This window comes from Pelodiscus sinensis, chromosome 3 (genome assembly GCF_052426305.1).
Source record: "Pelodiscus sinensis isolate ZL-2025 chromosome 3, ASM5242630v1, whole genome shotgun sequence".
NCBI lineage: Eukaryota > Metazoa > Chordata > Testudines > Trionychidae > Pelodiscus > Pelodiscus sinensis.
In genome coordinates, this window is record NC_143054.1 from 197,534,576 (window position 1) to 197,555,287 (window position 20,712).

At 44.2% G+C, this 20,712-nt stretch overlaps 1 protein-coding gene across 5 annotated transcripts in view; it reads right to left on the bottom strand.

Moving 5' to 3' along the window:
- The window catches only part of RALGAPA2 (Ral GTPase activating protein catalytic subunit alpha 2), a 379,885-nt gene that overhangs the window by 162,347 nt on the left and 196,826 nt on the right, over window positions 1-20,712 (bottom strand). For all 5 annotated transcript variants that reach the window (XR_012903061.2, XM_075925792.2, XM_089777560.1 and 2 more), the window contains 2 exons: window positions 15,643-15,771; window positions 7,818-7,876 (listed from right to left, as the gene is read on the bottom strand). Coding sequence is in view for 4 of the 5 variants with exons in the window: in XM_075925792.2 (XP_075781907.2) it covers window positions 7,818-7,876; window positions 15,643-15,771 (188 nt within the window). In the remaining variant the exon portion in view is untranslated. The remainder of the gene's footprint in view (window positions 1-7,817; window positions 7,877-15,642; window positions 15,772-20,712) is intronic.

The following is a 20,712-nucleotide window of genomic DNA, read 5'->3' on the forward strand; positions in this document are numbered from 1 at the left end:
GCTTCCTTGATCACGGGGTGCTCTTCCAGGAAGGACTACTTGGCGGAGATGGAGTTCACCTTTCCAGGAGTGGGAAGGCCTTGTTTGGACACAGACTGGCTAACCTTGTGAGGAGGGCTTTAAACTAGGTTTGTCGGGGGCAGGTGAGCAAAGCCCACAGGTAAGTGCTGAATGTGCGGGACTGGGAGATGGGTTGGAAATGGGGGGGACTACAGCCTATAATGGCAAGGAGAAAGGAGGGTCAGGGCACAACAGGGAGGCAAGATCAAATCAGTATCTTAGATGCCTATATACAAATGCGAGAAGTATGGGTAATAAGCAGGAAGAACTGGAATTGCTAACCAATAAATACAACTATGATATCATTGGTATTACAGAAACCTGGTGGGATGGGACGCATGATTGGAATATTGGTATGGAAGGGTACGGCTTGCTCAGGAAGGACAGACAGGGAAAAAAGGGAGGAGGGGTTGCCTTGTATATTAAAAATGTACACACTTGGACTGAAGTGGAGATGAACGTAGGAGATAGCTGTGTAGAGAGTCTCTGGGTTAAGCTAAAAGGGGTAAAAAACGAGGGTGATATCATGCTAGGAGTCTACTACAGGCCACCTAGCCAGGTGGAAGAGGTGGATGAGGCCTTTTTTAAACAATTAACAAAACTATCCAAAGCCCAAGATTTGGTGGTGATGGGGGACTTCAACTATCCAGACATATGTTGGGAAACTAACACAGCGAGGCACAGGCTATCCAATAAGTTTCTGGACTGCATTGGAGACAACTTTCTGTTTCAGAAGGTTGAAAAAGCTACCAGAGGAGAAGCTGTTCTGGATTTGGTTTTAACAAATAGGGAGGAACTAGTTGAGAACTTGAAAGTGGAAGACAGTATAGGGGACAGTGATCACGAAATAATAGAGTTCATGATCTTAAGGAAAGGCAGAAGGGAGACCAGCACAATTGAGGTTATGGATTTCAGGAAGGCAGATTTTGATAAGCTCAGAGAACTTGTAGGTAAGGTCCCATGGGAAGCAAGACTGAAGGGAAAAACAACTGAGGAGAGTTGGAAGTATTTCAAAGGGACGTTGTTAAGGGCCCAAAAGCAAACAATTCCGCTGTGTAGGAAAGATAGAAAATATGGCAAAAGACCAGCTTGGCTTAACAAGGAGATCTTGCATGATCTCAAAATAAAAAAGGAGTCATATAAAAAATGGAAACTAGGACAACTAACAAAGGATGAATATAGGCAAGCAACACGGGAATGCAGGGGCAAGATTAGAAAGGCAAAGGAACAAAATGAGATCAAACTAGCTACAGGCATAAAGGGAAACAAGAAGACCTTTTATAAATACATTAAAAGCAAGAGGAAGACCAAGGACAGGGTAGGCCCACTGCTTAGCGAGGAGGGAGAAGCAGTAACAGGGAACTTGGAAATGGCGGAGATGCTCAATGACTTCTTTGTTTCGGTCTTCACCGAGAAGTCTGGAGGTGTGCCTAACGTAGTGAATACAAGCAGAGAGAGGGTAAGTTTAGAAGATAGGATACACAAAGAACAAGTTAAAAATCACTTAGGAAAGTTAGATGTCAGCAAGTCACCAGGTCCTGATGAAATGCATCCCAGGATACTCAAGGAGCTGATAGAGGAGGTATCTGAGCCTTTAGCTATGATCTTTGAAAAATCATGGCAGACAGGGGAGATTCCAGAAGACTGGAAAAGGGCAAATATTGTGCCCATCTATAAAAAGGGGAATAAGAACAACCCAGGAAATTATAGACCGGTCAGTTTAACGTCTGTCCCAGGGAAGATAATGGAGCAGGTAATTAAGGAAATCGTATGCAAACACTTGGAAAGTAATAAAGTGATAGGGAATAGCCAGCATGGGTTTGTGAAGAACAAGTCATGCCAAACTAATCTGATAGCTTTCTTTGATAAGATAACGAGCCTTGTGGATAAGGGAGAAGCGGTGGATGTCATATACCTAGACTTTAGTAAGGCATTTGATACGGTCTCGCATGATATTCTTATTGATAAACTAGGCAAATATAACTTAGATAGGGCCACGATAAGGTGGGTGCATAATTGGCTGGATAACCGTAGTCAGAGAGTTGTTGTTAACGGTTCTAAATCCTGCTGGAAAGGGATAACAAGTGGAGTTCCTCAAGGGTCTGTTTTGGGACCCGTACTGTTCAATATCTTCATCAATGATGTAGATATTGGGATAGAGAGTACTCTTATTAAGTTTGCAGATGATACCAAACTGGGTGGGGTTGCGACTTCTTTGGAGGATAGGGACATAATTCAAAATGACCTTAGCAAGTTAGAGAAATGGTCAGAGGTAAACAGGATGAGGTTTAATAAAGAGAAATGCAAAGTGCTCCACTTAGGAAGGAACAATCAGTTCCATACATACAAGATGGGAAGCGACTGTCTAGGAAGGAGCATGGCGGAAAGGGATCTAGGGGTCATAGTGGACCACAAGTTGAATATGAGTCAACAGTGTGATGCTGTTGCAAAAAAAGCAAATATGATTCTAGGTTGTATCAACAGGTGTGTTGTAAGCAAAACTCGTGAAGTCATTCTGCCGCTCTATTCTGCACTAGTTAGGCCTCAGCTGGAGTACTGTGTCCAGTTCTGGGCGCCACATTTCAAGAAAGATGTGGAGAAATTGGAAAGGGTGCAGAGAAGAGCGACAAGAATGATTAAAGGTCTAGAGAACATGACCTATGAAGCCAGGCTTCATGAACTGGGCTTGTTTAGTTTGGAAAAAAGAAGATTAAGGGGGGACATGATAGCGGTTTTCAAATATCTAAAAGGGTGTCACAAGGAGGAAGGCGAAAATTTGTTCCTCTTGGTTTCTGAGGACAGGACAAGGAGTAATGGGCTTAAAGTGCAGCAGGGGAGGTTTAGATTGGACATTAGGAAAAAATTCCTAACTGTCAGGGTGGTCAAATATTGGAATAAATTGCCAAGGGAGGTGGTGGAATCTCCCTCTCTGGAGATATTTAAGAACAGGTTAGATAGACATCTGTCAGGGATGGTGTAGACGGAGCTTGATCCTGCCTTGAGGGCGGGGGGCTGGACTCGATGACCTCTCGAGGTCCCTTCCAGTCCTATTATTCTATGATTCTATGATTCTATGATTCTAAGACCATGTAAGTTAGTTCTGAAGTGAATGCACAAAGCTCAGATACCCTCCTGGGCTGATATTGCTACCAAGAAGGCCACCTTCACTGACAGGAAAGAAAAGGAACAGGAGGTCAATGGTTCAAAGGGGGTCCTGTCAGGCAAGATGGGATTAAGGTCCCAGTAGGGAAGGGAGGGATGAGAGCCTGCAGGAAAAGCCTTTCAGGACCTTTTAAGAACTTGGCCATTAAATCATAGGAGAATACAGATGGGCCTTGAAAGGGAGTATAAAAGACCAAGACTGTGGCTAAGTGGACCTTGATTGACACCAGAACCAGACCTGAGTGTTTCAGGTGAAGGAGGTAGTCCAGTATTGTCTGCAGAGGAGCCTCAATCGGATTAAGTCCTTTCTGAGTTGCCCAGACCGAGAATCAGGTCCATTTTGCCATATAGGTAGATCTTGTGGAACGCTTCCTGCTTTCTAAGAGGACCCACCCTCACTTCTGAGGAACATGCCTGCTCTTGCAGGTTTAATGATGGAGCATCCATGCTGTGAGGTGTGGGTGCAACAGATGGACCTGATCCTGAGACAAGATGTGCATGGGCCGAGGAGGCCACGATTGTCATACCAGAGATTCATGAGCTGAACCAGTGCTGATGCGGCCAAGCCCGTGCGATGAGAATCACCCATGCTGAATCCTGCTTGATCTTCTGTAAGACCTTGCCAATCAGGGGAAAGGGTACAAACACATACATGAGGTTTCCCAATCAAGGGAGAAGGAAGGCATCTGCAAGTGGATTTTTGAAAAATCATGGCAGACAGGGGAGATTCCAGAAGACTGGAAAAAGGCAAATATTGTGCCCATCTATAAAAAGGGGAATAAGAACAACCCAGGAAACTACAGACCGGGCAGTTTAACGTCTGTCCCAGGGAAGATAATGGAGCAGGTAATTAAGGAAATCATATGCAAACACTTGGAAGGTAATAAAGTGATAGGGAATAGCCAGCATGGGTTTGTGAAGAACAAGTCATGCCAAACTAATCTGATAGCTTTCTTTGATAGGATAACGAGCCTTGTGGATAAGGGAGAAGCGGTGGATGTCATATACCTAGACTTTAGTAAGGCATTTGATACGGTCTCGCATGATATTCTTATTGATAAACTAGGCAAATATAACTTAGATAGGGCCACGATAAGGTGGGTGCATAATTGGCTGGATAACCGTAGTCAGAGAGTTGTTGTTAACGGTTCTAAATCCTGCTGGAAAGGGATAACAAGTGGAGTTCCGCAAGGGTCTGTTTTGGGACCCGTACTGTTCAATATCTTCATCAATGATGTAGATATTGGGATAGAGAGTACGCTTATTAAGTTTGCAGATGATACCAAACTGGGTGGGGTTGCAACTTCTTTGGAGGATAGGGACATAATTCAAAATGACCTTAGCAAGTTAGAGAAATGGTCAGAGGTAAACAGGATGAGGTTTAATAAAGAGAAATGCAAAGTGCTCCACTTAGGAAGGAAAAATCAGTTCCATACATACAAGATGGGAAGCGACTGTCTAGGAAGGAGCATGGCGGAAAGGGATCTAGGGGTCATAGTGGACCACAAGTTGAATATGAGTCAACAGTGTGATGCTGTTGCAAAAAAAGCAAATATGATTCTAGGTTGTATCAACAGGTGTGTTGTAAGCAAAACTCGTGAAGTCATTCTGCCGCTCTACTCTGCACTAGTTAGGCCTCAGCTGGAGTACTGTGTCCAGTTCTGGGCGCCACATTTCAAGAAAGATGTGGAGAAATTGGAAAGGGTACAGAGAAGAGCGACAAGAATGATTAAAGGTCTAGAGAACATGACCTATGAAGCCAGGCTTCATGAACTGGGCTTGTTTAGTTTGGAAAAAAGAAGATTAAGGGGGACATGATAGCGGTTTTAAAATATCTAAAAGGGTGTCACAAGGAGGAAGGAGAAAATTTGTTCCTCTTGGTTTCTGAGGACAGGACAAGGAGTAATGGGCTTAAAGTGCAGCAGGGGAGGTTTAGATTGGACGTTAGGAAAAAATTCCTGTCAGGGTGGTCAAATATTGGAATAAATTGCCAAGGGAGGTGGTGGAATCTCCCTCTCTGGAGATATTTAAGAACAGGTTAGATAGACATCTGTCAGGGATAGTGTAGACGGAGCTTGGTCCTGCCTTGAGGGCTGGGGGCTGGACTCGATGACCTCTCGAGGTCCCTTCCAGTCCTATTATTCTATGATTCTAAGGGAATCTTCCTCCAGGCTGTGCCTGGAACCTAATTTGGGACACTTCACATTCTGCTTGGCAGTGAAGAGATCCACCTGGGGAGATCTCCACTCTCGGAAGAGTCTGGAAGTCACCTCAGTGTGAAGGCTCCACTCATGATGAGATGGGAACTACCTGCTCAGGTGATCTGCGATGGTGTTCTTGGCACTGGGAAGGTGATGGTCCTCCAGGGAGATTTGATGCAGGGTGTAGAAGTCCCAGAGTCCTAGTGCCTCCTGACAGAGCACTACAGAGCAGGCTCCTTCCTCCCTGCTGATATAGAACATTATGGCCATGTTGTTCATTGTTGGGCCACTCTGCCCAACTAGCATGGGAGAAACACTTTGCATGCCTTTTGCACCTCTCTGAGCTCTTTGACATTTATGTGGATGTTCAGCAATGCGGGATTCCACTCTCCCTGGATCTGAAACGTGCCTACATTGTCTCCCCAACCTCTATTTGAAGCGTCAGAAATCAGTTCCAAGGAATGCCATGGCTACCAGAAAGGAATGCCTAGGAGGGCTTAGACGGTAAGGCTTAGATTTCCCCGGGGTGGGGTCTTTCCTCAAAAAGGATCCACTGAGCTGTTAGGGAGGAGGCCTGAGTATAGTGTAAGTGTTATTAGTCGTTCGTTTAAAGACAGTTAGTCCCCTGTTGAGACTGCCCAGTGACAGGGCATGGTCTGGTCCTTTGGGTTTAAACGATATGCTATCGCTGGAGCACAGTTTCAAGGATTATCACTGGCAGCTAGAAGAAACTGGAGAGGGAGGAGTCCAGTAGAGCTCTATATTGTGTGGCATGAGCACACAACTCCAGGGGGTGCTGAGGGCTGGTCTCCTATGGATACTACTTAGGGAAAAATCGTCCGGCACCAGTGCACGTGGTGAACACACACATCTAAATTAAATGGACATGAGCAATCACTTGAAGAAGAATTTTGTCATTCACGGGTGCTTAACCCTCCCTCCTGTCCATGAATGATAAAGTTTTGCCCCTGCTAACAAAGCGAACTCCCTGCAAAGCGGGTAGAATTAATTTTTTGGCAAAAGTGCCAATAAACAGCATTCAGAGAAGCTGACTTAACAACAAGGCTGTGTCAACATACCCTCAATTTCACAGATAAAAATAAGGTGGCACTGATTGTTTGGCATAAGTAGTTAGCAATATTTCAATGGACCGCTCAAGGCAAAATGGCCCATTAACACTCCACCAGTCATGAGGGAGGGAGGGAAAAGGGGGAAAGAAGGCACCTAACAGCAGGCTTCCCTGTCCCCTTTCTTTCCCCCCTATGACTGAAGGGGTGTTAACAGGCCATTTTACCCTGAATGATCATCCACCTTGTCTCTCTAATATTCTGGAACTGTCAGTTACGATTACACTGCATAAGCAGTAGTCAGTTGGTGGACCACAGGCCATATCCAGACTGTCAGACACTTGAACAGAAAATCTTGAACCACAAAATCTTTTTATTTACTTACCATTATTGTTATTTTTGTATTATTTTCTATGGAGTCTGAACCTTGACAATACATTGACCAAGAAATTTGAAACTTGACAAAAATTAATGGATTACTCCTACCTTATAGCCACTAAAAATGTGTTAGAGTGAACACCATATTGTTTACCTGCTTTGTACATTATTCAGGACATGTTCTGTCTATCAGATTAACCTTTTTAGTAAGAAAATACATAAGACAGAATTTTATTATAATAGCTGAAAAGCGAAAATAAATGTTAAGAAAAAACTTTGTTTTTATTTAAAATAAAAGTTTTCTTATTTTGTGTAAGGATTCGAAAACATGACTTGCACTGATTGACTCAAAGAGCTTAATCTATTTATGGATTTTCCATCAGTGACAATTTTTAAATCAAGATTGGATGTTTTTCTGAATTATTTTGGGCAAGTTCTATGACCAGTGTTATACAGGAGGTACAGACCAGATAATCAAAATGGTGCCTGTTGGACTTGGTATCTAGGAATGAGTACAAAATCAAAAAGTCAAGAGCTCAAGGTTTGTGTGCAGGCTTATGGTCCAACTACTGATCTTGCTTATACTGTGACTGAGAGCAAAATTTGGTCACACTGTCTATGCTACAAAATAAAGTCTGAAATGTGAACCATAGACATAGTTACTTGTTTACAGGTAGATGACATAATAATAAAAAACACCCATTAGACTACAATATTCTTTTACAAGTTTCAATCCAATCAATTTTGATCTTTTACAACATACTCAGTAAAAATTTTACAACATACTCAGTTTCAAATATCCCCCAAAACATTGTCTCCCAACCTATTATTTTTTATATTATTCAAGCTGAAAGACCTCCAAAAAGTTCAGCCCTTTCATACCAAGTGATTTTGGTTTCAATCTGCCATTGTCAGACTCCATTGTATTTTCTTTTATTCAGTATTTTACCTTGCAGCTTCACAGGGCTCATCTGTGGCATTCTTCAATAGAATATTTATGAGGTAACACTAAAACAATAAAATTAATTAGAATAAACACTTTTCCCCCACAAATTACTTCTCTGTTAATTCTAATGTGCTGATATCTAATTTGGACTGGGTCACAAAGTAAAATAAATTTTCTCATCCTAGTATGCTCTCTCTAATAGATATTTGTTTCATTTCATATTTTGGCAGAAGTGAGAGAGGTATTGGTTCCAACTAAAATTAATAACATTGCGTGGATGACTAAGTACCATATTCAAATGTAGGCACCAAAATCATAAAGGGTTGATTTTCAGAGTTGCTGAGCCCCCTCCGGTCCAACTGGCAGTGCTCAGCATGTCTGAATGGATAGATTCACAGAGAAATGTAGGTAAGGTGATGCTGAATGTCTCCATGCCTTATCACTTCTTAGAAAATTGCTGGAATTCACAAAGCCTGAGTATGGGCCTAAGCTCCCTATACAATGAATAGGGCAGATGACTCAGAGTGGAATTCACAAAAGCCAGCGTGGTAAGCAACTCCCCACCCAAGATGCCAAGATGGAGAATGAGTTCTAAGCTCCTCCCCATGAAGGAGTTTTGTGCCTAAACAAAGTCTGGAAGGAGGTGCCTCCCCCTCTTGGAATTTTCTGGTGCAAACCCTGTCTTTGCTGTTTTTGTAGTTAGATGGAGATGGGGGAAGAAGTTCAGAAGCGGGGCTCGCTCCTAACATTTAAGACCATCAGTTAGGGTACTCCACGTGCAAGCCCTGCTCTACCTGAGTGGAGATGGAATTTGAACAGGATCTGCCACATCTCAGGCAAGAGCTCTGGGCTATGAAACATTCTTATGTGGTGCTCCTTCAGTCTCTCCTGTTGAAGCTGTTCCACTGGATAAATTATTTTTTAAAAAGTCCTTAGACAGAGGGACTAGATTTTCAGTTTCCCACCTCCCAGGTGTGATTGCTCATCTCCAGGTTACCGAGTCATTCCTGCTGCTTGTTCTCTCTCTCCCTGTTGCCCAATAATTCCTTTATTATTTATTCATAGTAGAAGAGCTTTATGAGGAAAGACTGAGATAGCCTTGCATCAGAATATCCCATTGCCCAGTATGTAGGGCACTCACCTCTGAGTTACAGGTGCCTGTTCAAATTCCTTCTCTCTCCCTTCAGTTGATGGGATTAGAACCTGGCATCTCCCACAACCCGGGTGAGTACCTTTATCACTAAGCTAAAAATTATGAGTCTCCTTGGTCACTCTGTGTAAGTCTGCCCCTATGTAAGTGCATTTACATTACTTGCATTTTGGTAAATGCGCTCAGAGCTCCCCAACCACATTGGGTTCTGCAGGTTAATTAAGTGGAGAAATGCTAACCTTCTCACTGTTGCTACATTGCCCTGGGACTTAGGCATTCACATGCCTGGCATGGGGTTGTAGTGTGCATGAGCAAAGGCAGAAATGTACTCATTCAGGGAATGTAGTCCTTTTGTGAATCCAGCTCTAGGGTGTCTCATTTTTAGGCAGACATGTCTGAAAATCTTGGCCTACTTTCTTAAGTTTAGAAAAGGATTTAACTCTAATCTGGCTCATTTTAATATTTTTCATAACTCTATCAAGCCCAATTAGTATTTAGTTGAGAAAGGAAAGGTTATTCACCTTGTGCAGTAACTGGTGTTCTTCAAGATGGGTGTCCCTGGGGCGGCTCCACTGTAGGTGTCTTGATACCCCAGCACTTGGATCTGGAAATTTTCAGCAACAGTTACCGCCCCCCACCCCTTCCCCAGGTGGTGGTATTCACGTGCAGCACCATCCGCACCATAGTTAATGTGCTGATGCATGCACATTATCAACTGCCCATCTGTTCCTTCTCTACCACAGAGAGATGTTGCAACTCCAAAGCAGAGGGGAGGAGGGCGGGTTGGGGAGCTCCCACAGGGATATCCATCTCGAAGAAAACCAGTTACTGCACAAGGTGAGTAACCTTTCTTCTTCTTCTTCTTCTTCGAGGAGTGTCTCTTTGGGTGCTCCACTGTAGGTAACTATGGAGCTGTGCCCTCAGTCTTTGGAAGGAGGGGGTTTGGATGTGAGTGGTGGACTGTGGCTAGCACTGCCTGCCCAAAAGCAGTGGGCTGTGAAGCTTAAGTGTCCATAGTATAGTGCTTCGTGACTGTATGGGCAGAGGCCCACCTTGCCGCCCTACAAATGTCTGCAATGGGCACATTATGGAGAAAGGCTGTAGAGGTTGCCATAGTTCTGGTGCAGTGTGCCCTGATTTGAGTTGACAAAGGCACCTTGTTAATGTGGAAGGATTCCTTAATGCAATTTATTATCTATTTGGAAAGTCTCTATTTCGATATGGCTTGACTCTTGGAATGGTCTGCTATAGAAATAAAAAGTCTTGGAGATTGTTTAAAAGGTCTGGCTTTATCTAGGTAAAAGGCAAGTGCCTGCTGGACATCGAGGACATGGAGCCATGCTGCATTGGCATCTGGATGCGGCTTTTCATGGAAAACAGGTAAGTATATAGGTTTGTTAAGATGAAATTGGGAGACTACTTTCGGGAGAAACTTAGGGTGTGGTTTTAAATGACATTTTCCTTGTAGAAGATGGTGGATGCACCATAAGTGCGGCTAGCTCATCCATTCTTCTTGCTGTCGTGATTGCTAGGAGGAAGGCCATCTTTATGGACAGGTAAGTGAGGGAGCAAGTTGTCATGGGCTCAAAGGGTGGGCAGGTCAAGCAGATAAGAAGAAGCTTAGGTCCCAAAGTGGCACTGATGGCTTTACAGGGGGAAATATGTTGGTCAGGCCTTTCAGGAACTTTTTGGTTATAGGGTGTGAGCATATGGTGTGCCCGTCCACTATCTTGTGCTCACTTGATATTGCCGCTAAATGTACCTTTATGGAGGAATTGGAAAGGTTCTGCTATTTTAAAGTGAGGAGGTAGTATAATATTACCATAAGATGTGCTGATTGTGGGTGTAGGGATCTTTGATCTGCCAACTCAGAGAAACGTCTCCATTTTTGGGAAGATGTTTTGTGTGTCAGCTGCTTGCAACAGTTCATAACTATATTATGTACTTCCTCTCCCCATGTTCCCTGTGGGTTACTCAGCCCTGTAGAAGCCAGGCACGGAGATGAAGCTTGTGAATGTGCAGATGAACAACTCGGCCCTGATCCTGGGATAGTATTCTGCCTATTGTGGTAGAGGAAGGGATGGCGCTGTCACCAACTGGGACAGGTAAGGAAACCCTGGTTGTCTGGGCCAGGCCGGAGCTACGACAGTCACTCTTGCTTTATGCTGTTTTATGTTCTGTATGTCTCTGACCAGCAGTGGAACTGAGAAGACTGTGCATATAGAAGACTGTGAGGCCAGCTGATCATCATGGCGTCCCCCATGGAGCCCTTGGCAAGCCCTGCCCTGGAACAAAACTTGGGGCATTTGGCATTCTGTGATGTTGCGAATAAGTCAATTTCCTCAATGCCCCTCTTGAGGAAGACGGAATGTAGGACTTGAGGGTGTATTTCCCATCTGTATTTCCGGTGAAATATTCAGCTTACGCTATCCACGGTGATGTTTTGGTTGCCTGGAAGATATACTGCTGATAGGGTGATGTGATGTTGAATGCATCACTGCCACAGTTTTATAGCCTTCCTGCAGAGGTGATAAGATCTGGTTCCGCCTTGACAGTTTATGTAAAACATGCAGTGTTTTCCGTGAGTAGTCTCACAGACTTGCCGTGAATCAATAGCAAGAAGCGTTCACATGTTTTTCTCACTGTGCAAAGTTCTAAAATGTTGATGTGCAGGGTCGATGCTGTCGTTGACAACTGTCCCTGAGTGCTGTGGTCATTGATGTGTGTGCCCCATCCCTCTAGTGAGGCATCTGTGGTTATGGTTACGGTAGGGGACTCCCAAACACAGGTTGTGCTCCTGGAGTCACCATAGGAGCAATTTTTTGACCCTCTTTGTGGGACTGGATGGCCTCATGCTCTGATCGTGATACGATCAGGCAGTTGTCTAGGTATGGGAAGATTATTATGCCCTGTTTTCTGAAATGGGCAACTGCAATGGCTAGTATTTTGGAAAAAACTCGCAGGGCTGAAGACAGGCCGAAAGGGAGGACCCGGTACTAGTAGTGTGGGTCCTTTAATATGAAACTCAGAAATATTATGTGTGATGGCCAGTTTGCAATGTGAAAATGTGTGTCCTGAAGGTCAAGGGACAATGTCCAATTTCCCTGTTCCAATGATGGAATTATCTTTGCTAACATTACCATGGTGAATCTTTGCTTTCTTAGATATTTATTCAGTCTGGATAAGTCCAGAATAGGCCTCCAACCCCCTGATTTTTTTGGAGTGAGGAAATATCCTGAGTAAAACCCCTTTTCCCTGTGATGAGCTACACAATCTCTATTGCTCCACAGCTGAAGTAGTCTGTTTACCTCCTGTTGTAGCAGGGGCTCATGAGAGGGAGTCCCTCAAGAGGGATGGGAAAGGGGGTTGGGTTGGAGGGAATTTGGTGAATGGAATGGTGAGGCCTTTCTGTGTGACCTCTAAAGCCCATTTGTCTGTAGTAATCTTGGCCCATGATTGGTAGAAGGGATGCAGACTATATTGGTAACTTGCATTGGGAAATGACTTCAAACCCTCGACTAGATTTTCAAAAGGCTAGTCAGCAGTTGGTTGACTGAGATATGGTTGGCTAATCTTGAGTTTGCCTGCATTTTTGTTGCCTTTGCCTCCTCCTGAGGTCGTAGTGTCTCTGGGGTGCAAAAGATGACGATGCTCTGCCCTGTGATGTATACTGCCTGTTTAGTCTCTTCCTGGGCTGGGAAACATATGTGCCCAGGGTCTTCAAGGTCACTCAAGAATCCTTGAGGGAGTGAAGGGAGGCATCTGTTGTTGCAGAAAAAAGTTTTTGGCCTTCAAAAGGGAGATCCCTCAACATTACCATTACATTTTGTACCTCTCTAGGAAACCCTGAAAGGTGGAGCCACGATACTCGGTGTATGACTACCAGGGTGGCTAAGGACCATGCTGCAGTGTCTCCCACATCAAGGGATGCCTATAGTGCTGTTTTGGCTTAAAGGAATCCTTCAATAACAGTGGACTGCAAAGAAGCCTTACTTTCGTCAGGAAGCCGTTCAATAACATTTTTCATATTGTAAAAGTGGTGGTATGTGTATTTCGCCGACAGCGCCACATGGTTTACTATTCTTATTAGGAGGGAGGCTGAAAAGTATGACTTCCGTCCAAGGATATCGAGTCTCTTTCATTCCTTATCGTAGGGAGTGGATTTATATTGCGATTGTTTGCTTCTATTATTGGCTGCATCAATCACTGATGAATTTGGTGCTGGATGTGTGAATGAAATTCGGCACCCTTCACCAGGATGCAGTGCTTCCTATCCGATCCTTTTGATGTCGGAGGAATAGATGCTGGTGTTTGCCATAGTATTTTCACAGGATCTAGAATGGCCTCATTTACTAGTAGCACAATTTTTGAGGACAGTGAGGCTTGTAAGATGTTGGTGAGTTTGTGCTGTGTCTCGGGCACCTCAACCAACAAAATGTCTAGGTGTTTACCACTCTCTTATATAGGTCCTGAAAGGACTTAAAATCATCTCCTACTGTTAGTGGAGGGGGCATTATTGTCTCTTCTCCCTGTGAGTCATCAAAACTCTTTGATGTCCTCCTGTGTAACCTCTGGCCTTGTAGGGGTGGAGGCTCTGTGTACCTCTATAGGAGGGCTTGGTGGGGGCATCAGCTGAAGGGGCTGAACCTGAGCCTTCAGCGTGCCGAATGGGTACTATCCCTGCTAAGGCTGTGGGAGTGGGATTGGAGGAAACCACGGAAATGGGTGCACATTTGTGTTTGAGACAGTTGTGTCTGTGTGGTTTGCATGGGCAATGAGTGTCTAGGGGAGAAAATAATCACCTCATCATCGTTGTTGCTAGAGAATCGAGGTGTCAGACTGGTTGCAGTGGGCAGCCTGCTTGTTTCCTCCAGTTTCAGGGAGGCATTGGTACCGAATAACGGTGTGCCCAGTAATGATGCTACTGTCAGTTCCTGTTGCATGGTCAGCGGCTTTGGCAGAGTGATGGTCGGTACCGCCAGTGCTGTGCATTGTAACTGTACTATGGAGTCTGCCTGTACCCTGTATGTAGACGGTACTGGGAAGATCTCTGTGGCCTCTCTCAGTACCAGTTTCGATGGAGTGCATATCGACAGTTCAGAGCACCTCTTGTGCTCGACATCATGCAGCTTCTTCAGAGCCAACTTCATCGGTACTGCCAATGCCGGTACCAACAGCCCAGTGGCAGTTTTCTTTGGCTTGGACGCCAGTACCGCAAGGCGCGGATCTTTTCCAGATATCACCCATTAGTGTTTGTCCGTACCAGACTTCCCTGGTGCCTGCGCGTCCCCCATAGTCTTTCCCTTAGGTGAAAGAAGCTTACTATGGGGAAATAGTCTGTTCAGTGCCCACTCTGCTGAGGGTGTGGAGTGCTTCCTTTTGGCGGTCTTTTTGGCTGGGATGTCTCTTGGAACCAAGGGGTGCTGGTCAGAAGCCACCGTTGGTGAGGTGCATACCAGGGAGACTTGAGGTGGCAGTTCAGAGGCTGGTCTCTCCATTTTTTCCATGGTGAGGAGTTTCACCTGAAGCTCTCTTGCCTTCAAAGATCTGAGCAAGAGCTTTTTACAGTAGTGGCAGCTCTTCGGCAAATGGTCTTGGCCTAAGTATTGAATGCATTGGACAGTCCTGTCCGAAACGGGTATGAACATACAGCATGTCAGACTACGTTTTATTTAAACTAATGAACTAACAAAATAACTACTCGGGAGGGGAAACCACGATGAGAACTATCTAATAATAACTACAGTACTAAATCTTTGAGTAAGGCAAGGAGCGCTGCGGTGTTCCGACCAAACCGGGAGCGGTTGAGAAGGAACTGACGGACAGTTGACAGTGCGCATGTGTCGGCATGTTCACTATGGCACGGATGGTGCTGCGCATATGTGCCACCACTCGGGGAGGAGGGGTATTGCTGCTGAAAAGTTCCGGGTCCAAGCACTGGGGCATCAAGACACCTATAGTGGAATGCCCACAGAGACACTCTGAAGAATGCAATAATTTCATACCAGGTATCACGAAGAGGATATGTGGGGAGGTGGTCTTGTGCTTTCTCCTTTTCCCACCCTGTAAAGTTCCCTAGTTGGCATTTGAAGATTATCCTACATCCTTATCCAAGTTCCCCAGCACATTAGTATGGTATCCTATGGATACCAAAAAAAATGTAATCTTTACCACTCAGGCTGACTTCAGTGTAAATTAACACTTTATGGCTTGTTTAAAACAAGGTGATTACTATAAAGGCTCCTATACTGCCAAGCATGACACGTGTAAAATTAGTCTCCTATGGAATCCCATTGAAATTAATGCCCTAGGAAAACACATCTGAACAAAACTGATTTCTCTCTCCAGTAAATGCACATTGTTTCATACTATAAAATATGAAAAATAAAAAATAACTGTGCATAGTTGAGTCTGTCAATGATGTACATATAACTAAAAAGATTCACTACATAATAAAATGCTTTTTATAATTTGCAATTAAAGTGGTTTGATTCTTTCTCCTATACATTAAAAAATTAATGTCATAAGTTGAAACACTGATGCAGCAATTTTAGTTCACTGCTAAAAATTAAGAATTAATTTTATCAATTAATGCATGATAAAAATAATCAAATTACTTAACCAAATGTAAAACTTCACTAGATGAGGTAAGAATTTACTAATATAATTTTACTTTACTTTGACATCTGCAGTTCCTGCGATAAATTCATCAGCTTCAGGGTTGGGTTGTAATAGAGGGATCTCTTGGTAGATATTTGGAAAGCAAACAAGAGACCCAAGAAGGGTATGAGCTTCTGAACGAGGGGCCTAAAGGAAAAAAAATACAAACGCAATAGATTATCTTTTCCAAAAAGTGACTTAAAAGGATATTCTAAACAATGGTGATACCCTAACATCAAACAGACTCCAAGTTCTTCGCAATCGATCACATGTCTCTTCTGCTCTTTTTTGTTGAACATGTACACTGTATTACACTATATACACAATACTAAGCAGGCATTACCTGCACATATTTAGCACACACTTTTGGTTTTATTATGATACATACTGTTCTCCTATTTCCATTTTCCTCCTGTTTCCATTTTCAGATGGCCCTTTGGTCAATAGTTTGGCAAGAGGAGGCAAGTAATTGCCTCTGTAGGATCTAGTGTGCTGACTGAACACAGTTACCACTTTTGGAAATTAGGGTATTTCATCGCACCTCAGGGTTAAATTTTCATTGATCAATTCAATAATGCACACAATGCATTATTACCAATCTTTACAAGTAATTCTGTAGCTTCACAGTTCTGTGGCTATCCAAGTTACTTGGAATCTATTCAAATATACATATAATCTTTCAATATGGTAGAACTTCAGAGTTACAAACAGCAGAGTTATGAACTGATCAATCACACACCTCATTTGGAACTAGAAGTATACTGTAAGGTAGCAACAAAAACCAAAAAAGCCAAACCTCCCAAACAAACAATCCCTTCCCCATCCCCCACACCGCTGCTCCCAAATACAATATAGTACCATATAAAATGTAAACTACATAATGGGAAAGTGGCATTTTTCTTCTGCATAGTAATGTTTCAAAGCTGTACAAAGTCAATGTTCAGTTCTAAACTTTGAAAGAACCACCATAATGATTTGTTCAGAGTTAGTTATGAACATTTCAGTTACAAATTCCTTTCCTGAGGTGTTCATAACTAAGGTTCTATTATAATCCGGAACTACAAAATGTTTACTATGCTTGCTGGACCAATGATAGAGACATTTAAATTGTTCCTAGCCCGAATTAATGTTCTCAACTAAGTGATGCGGAAGTCCACAAAATGCTAAATTCTTTCATGCAGTATCATATCAATAGCAATTTCTGCATGCATTATACTGCATGCACCACAAATAAAATATTGCATTTAGTTTTACTCTATAAACTGCAAAACATGAGCCCCGCCTTTTTAAAATGGGCATTAACATACTGATTTAAAATGAGATCTTTTCTAAAATTTGAGGAGCCTCATTTTCATACATAAATGCCTAAATAGGCTGTTTGGAAGCTTAAACTCACAGTTTGACATATAAAAAGATAGTTATCTGATCCGTAACTAGTGTTCTTGAAGACATGTTGCTCATTTCCAATCCACATTAGGTGCATGTGCTGGAAGTTTTCCCTTAGCAGTACCCATGGGGGAGCAATTCAGGAGACCCCTGAAGTAGTGCCATGATAGCACACACAATATAAGGGGCACCACACACTTCCCCCACCCTCAGTTCTTTCTTGATAGAAAACTCCCACATTAGGAAAGGAGGGCTGGTCATGGAATGGACATGAGCAACACATCTCAAAGAATACCAGTTATGAAACAGGTAACTGTCTTTTCTTCAAATGATTGCTCACGTTCATTCCACGTTAGGTGACACACCAAGCAGTACCTTGGCCTTCTTGCTTCAACTGCTTTGACTTACTCAGCTGCAAGGTCTACTTGATGGTTGTGAGGCTTGGGGAAGAACACAGAGACAAATTTGTCTTGGTTCACATGGAAGGAGGAAACAACCTTCGATAGGAAGACTGGATGGGACTGTAGCTGGACCTTGTCTTTGTAGAAGACAGTATAGAGATTCTGAAGATAAAGCAGTGATCTCCAAAACATGCCTTGCTGTTGTCGCTGCCACCGGGAATGCAAATTTCCAGGACAAGTAGGAAAAGGAGCATGATCTAAGTGGCTCAAAGGGCACTCTGGTGTGCTACACCTGTCCCGACAGGCAGAGGCAGACCCTGGCTATGGTCAGGAGAAACACAGAAACCTCCACTGTGAGGCTATCCAGGGCTTGGAACCTGATTAGGCGCAGGTCGAGTTGAGCACTGCTCTGATGAACTCTATCCATGACATGAACTTTTAACTAGGAGCCTAAGGAACTGGCAGCTGTCTAGAAAAACTGCTATGATGTGATGCACCTGGGTCCTGGAGCTGCCCTTGCCCAGACAGTTGTTGAGGTAAGGGTAGATCTGTAAATTCCAGCAGCTGAGGTAGGCTGCCACTACTACCATGCACTTGGTAAACTAGCCATGCCAAAGGGGAGAACTGTAAACTGGTAGTGCATGGGCCCTGCCATAAACCAAATAATCTGTGAGCTGGAAAGATCGCCACATGCAAGTATGCATCCTTCAGCTTGAAGGCAGCATACCAGTCTCCCAGATCCAGAGCAGGAATGATGGAGGCCAAGAAGACCATGTGGAAGTTAAACTTCCTTAGATATCTGTTGAGGTCTCTGAGATGAAGGATGGACCACAGAGCTTCCTTGGCTTTTTGGATTAGGAAATATTTGGAACAGAAGACCCTGTTCCAGTACTGGGTTGGAACTTCCTCCACCACCCTCAATGAAAAGAACCTTGTGATAGCGGTCCCTGAAGAGGGACAAGGAGGGAGGTTGTGAGGGATGTAGAAGAGAATTGGAGGGTATAATCCTGGGAAATAGTACCCAAGACCCATTGGTCCAACTTTATAGCAGTCCAGGCTAAAAGAAAGTAGGAAAGGTGGCTGACAAATAAGGGGGGATGGAGAAAGAAGAGTGGATCCCTAGGGAAGTTAGATATGTTGCCCTCGGGCACAACCCTTTTTACAATGTGCCTAAGTGAGCTGAGGGCACTGGCTGACTCAACCACCACTGATAGCCCTTGCTTTTCTGAGCCAGGGGTTCCTGATGTAGCTGGCTTCTTGGACCCAGAGAGTACTGGAGGAAGAACAGTTTATGGGCCAGGCTGGGAAGGTACAGCCCCAGGGTCTTTAAGGTTTTACAGGAATCCTTAAGCTCATGTAATTTTGTATCTGTCCGTTCTACATATAGAGAGTGATCATCAAAAGGGAAATCCTGCAGCAATTGCTGAGCTGCTGCAAACAGCCCTGGACGGAATAGCCAGGACACTTGGCAAATGGATAAATTCAAAGCCCTCATGTGAGCTGCAGAGTCTGTCTTATTGGCTACTTCCTGGAGATCCTCCCTGGTAGCCACAAATCCCTCCTCAAGGATTTCCTTAAACTCTTTCCTTGAGGCTTCAGGAAGCCATCCCTCAACTTTGACCCTGGCCTACCACATATTAAAACTGTAGCGGTCAAGGAGGGCTGGGTCATTTGCTACCTGCAATTGAAGGCTGGCAAAAAAATAATGTATGATGTAAAATATGAAGGTATGCACTAAGGACTAAGTCATGGCTCTGTAGATTTCTTAGAATGGCACACGAGCCAGGAAAGCTGCCAAAGAAACTTGTGCTCATGTAGAGTGCACAGTGAGAGGCAGCAGGGAGACCTTAGCTAGATCATAATATGCACGGATACACGTTATACAATAGAAGATTAGATGAAATGCAAAGAGACAAATACTCCCTTCACATGATCCACCATGACAACAAACGGCTGCAAAGACTTGTGAAAGGCCTTGGACCAATCAAGGCAAAAAGCGAGAGTACAACTCTCATCAAGGAAGTGCAATCTTTGTTCCTGCAAGATCTGGTGAGGCTTTGGATAGAACACAGGGAGAAAAGTGTCCTGCTCAGAGTTGAAACTAGAGACCACTTTTGAAAGGAAGGCTGGGTGAGGACGAAGCTGAACCTTGTCCATGTGGAAGACAGTATATGGGGGTCCCAACATCAGGGTGTGAAGCTCCGATACCCACTGAACAGAGGTAATCCCAAGCAAAAAGGCCACCTTCCAAGAAAGATAAATCAGGAGGCACATGGCCAGAGGCTCAAAGTGAGGACCCATGAGTGTTGAGAAGACCAAGTTAAAGTCCCAGGCAGGGACAAGACACCGAGCCGTGAGGGTGAAGTCTGTCTATACCCTTGAAGTAGCACCCAATAAGGGGGTTCAAGAATACAGAGCAGCCAGACTCTCCAGGATGGAAAGCCAAGACAGCCACTAGGTGCACCTTACGTGATGAAGTTGCTAAGCCTTGCTGCTTCAGGGACACCAGATACTCCAGCACCTAAGGCACAGTGGCAGATAGAAGGTCTGGACACCAATATGAAAAACATTTCCGCTTGGCAGAATAAGGGAGCCTAGTAGAGGGCTTTCTGCTACTAAAGAAGACCTGCTGAACTAGGTCTCAGCTGGGTTTAGCCATAAAGCTGACAAGAGAACTATATGAAAGTAAGCGTCCTTTAAGTCAACAGTGGCATACCAATCTTCCGAATCCAGTATGTGTGTGGGGGATAACGGAGTTCAGCGAGACCATACAAAACCTGTGAGTGACTATAAATTTGTTGAAGTCTCTGAGGTCCAGGATGGGCCAGAAAGCCATTGCCCTCCCCTTTGCTTTGGGAACAAGGAAATAACAGGAGTAAAAGCCCTTGCTTCTGAACTCTGCTGGCACCTCCTCCACCACCCCAAGGTCCAGGAGAATGTACACCTCCTGGAGAAGGAGATGCTTGTGAGAGGGGTCCCTGAAGAGGGACATGCAGAAGGGGATGGAGTAACCCGTTTCCACTGTCTGGAACACCCAGTGGTCCGAGGTGATGGCAACCCAAGCCTGGGGGAAGCAGAAACACTGGTCCTGGAAGAGAAGAGGATCCAATTTGGTCAGCATTCTATCCTTGTGTACCTTCAAAAGGCCTGCTCAGATCCCAAAGAAGGGTTGGATTGATCCTAGTTGTTACCAGACCGCGGCCAGGATGGCTTACATCACAATTACCTAGGCTGCCTTTGTGAGAAATCAGTGCTGGGATGAGAAAGGAATCGCCACTGCAAGGACTGTGGCTTGAAGGTC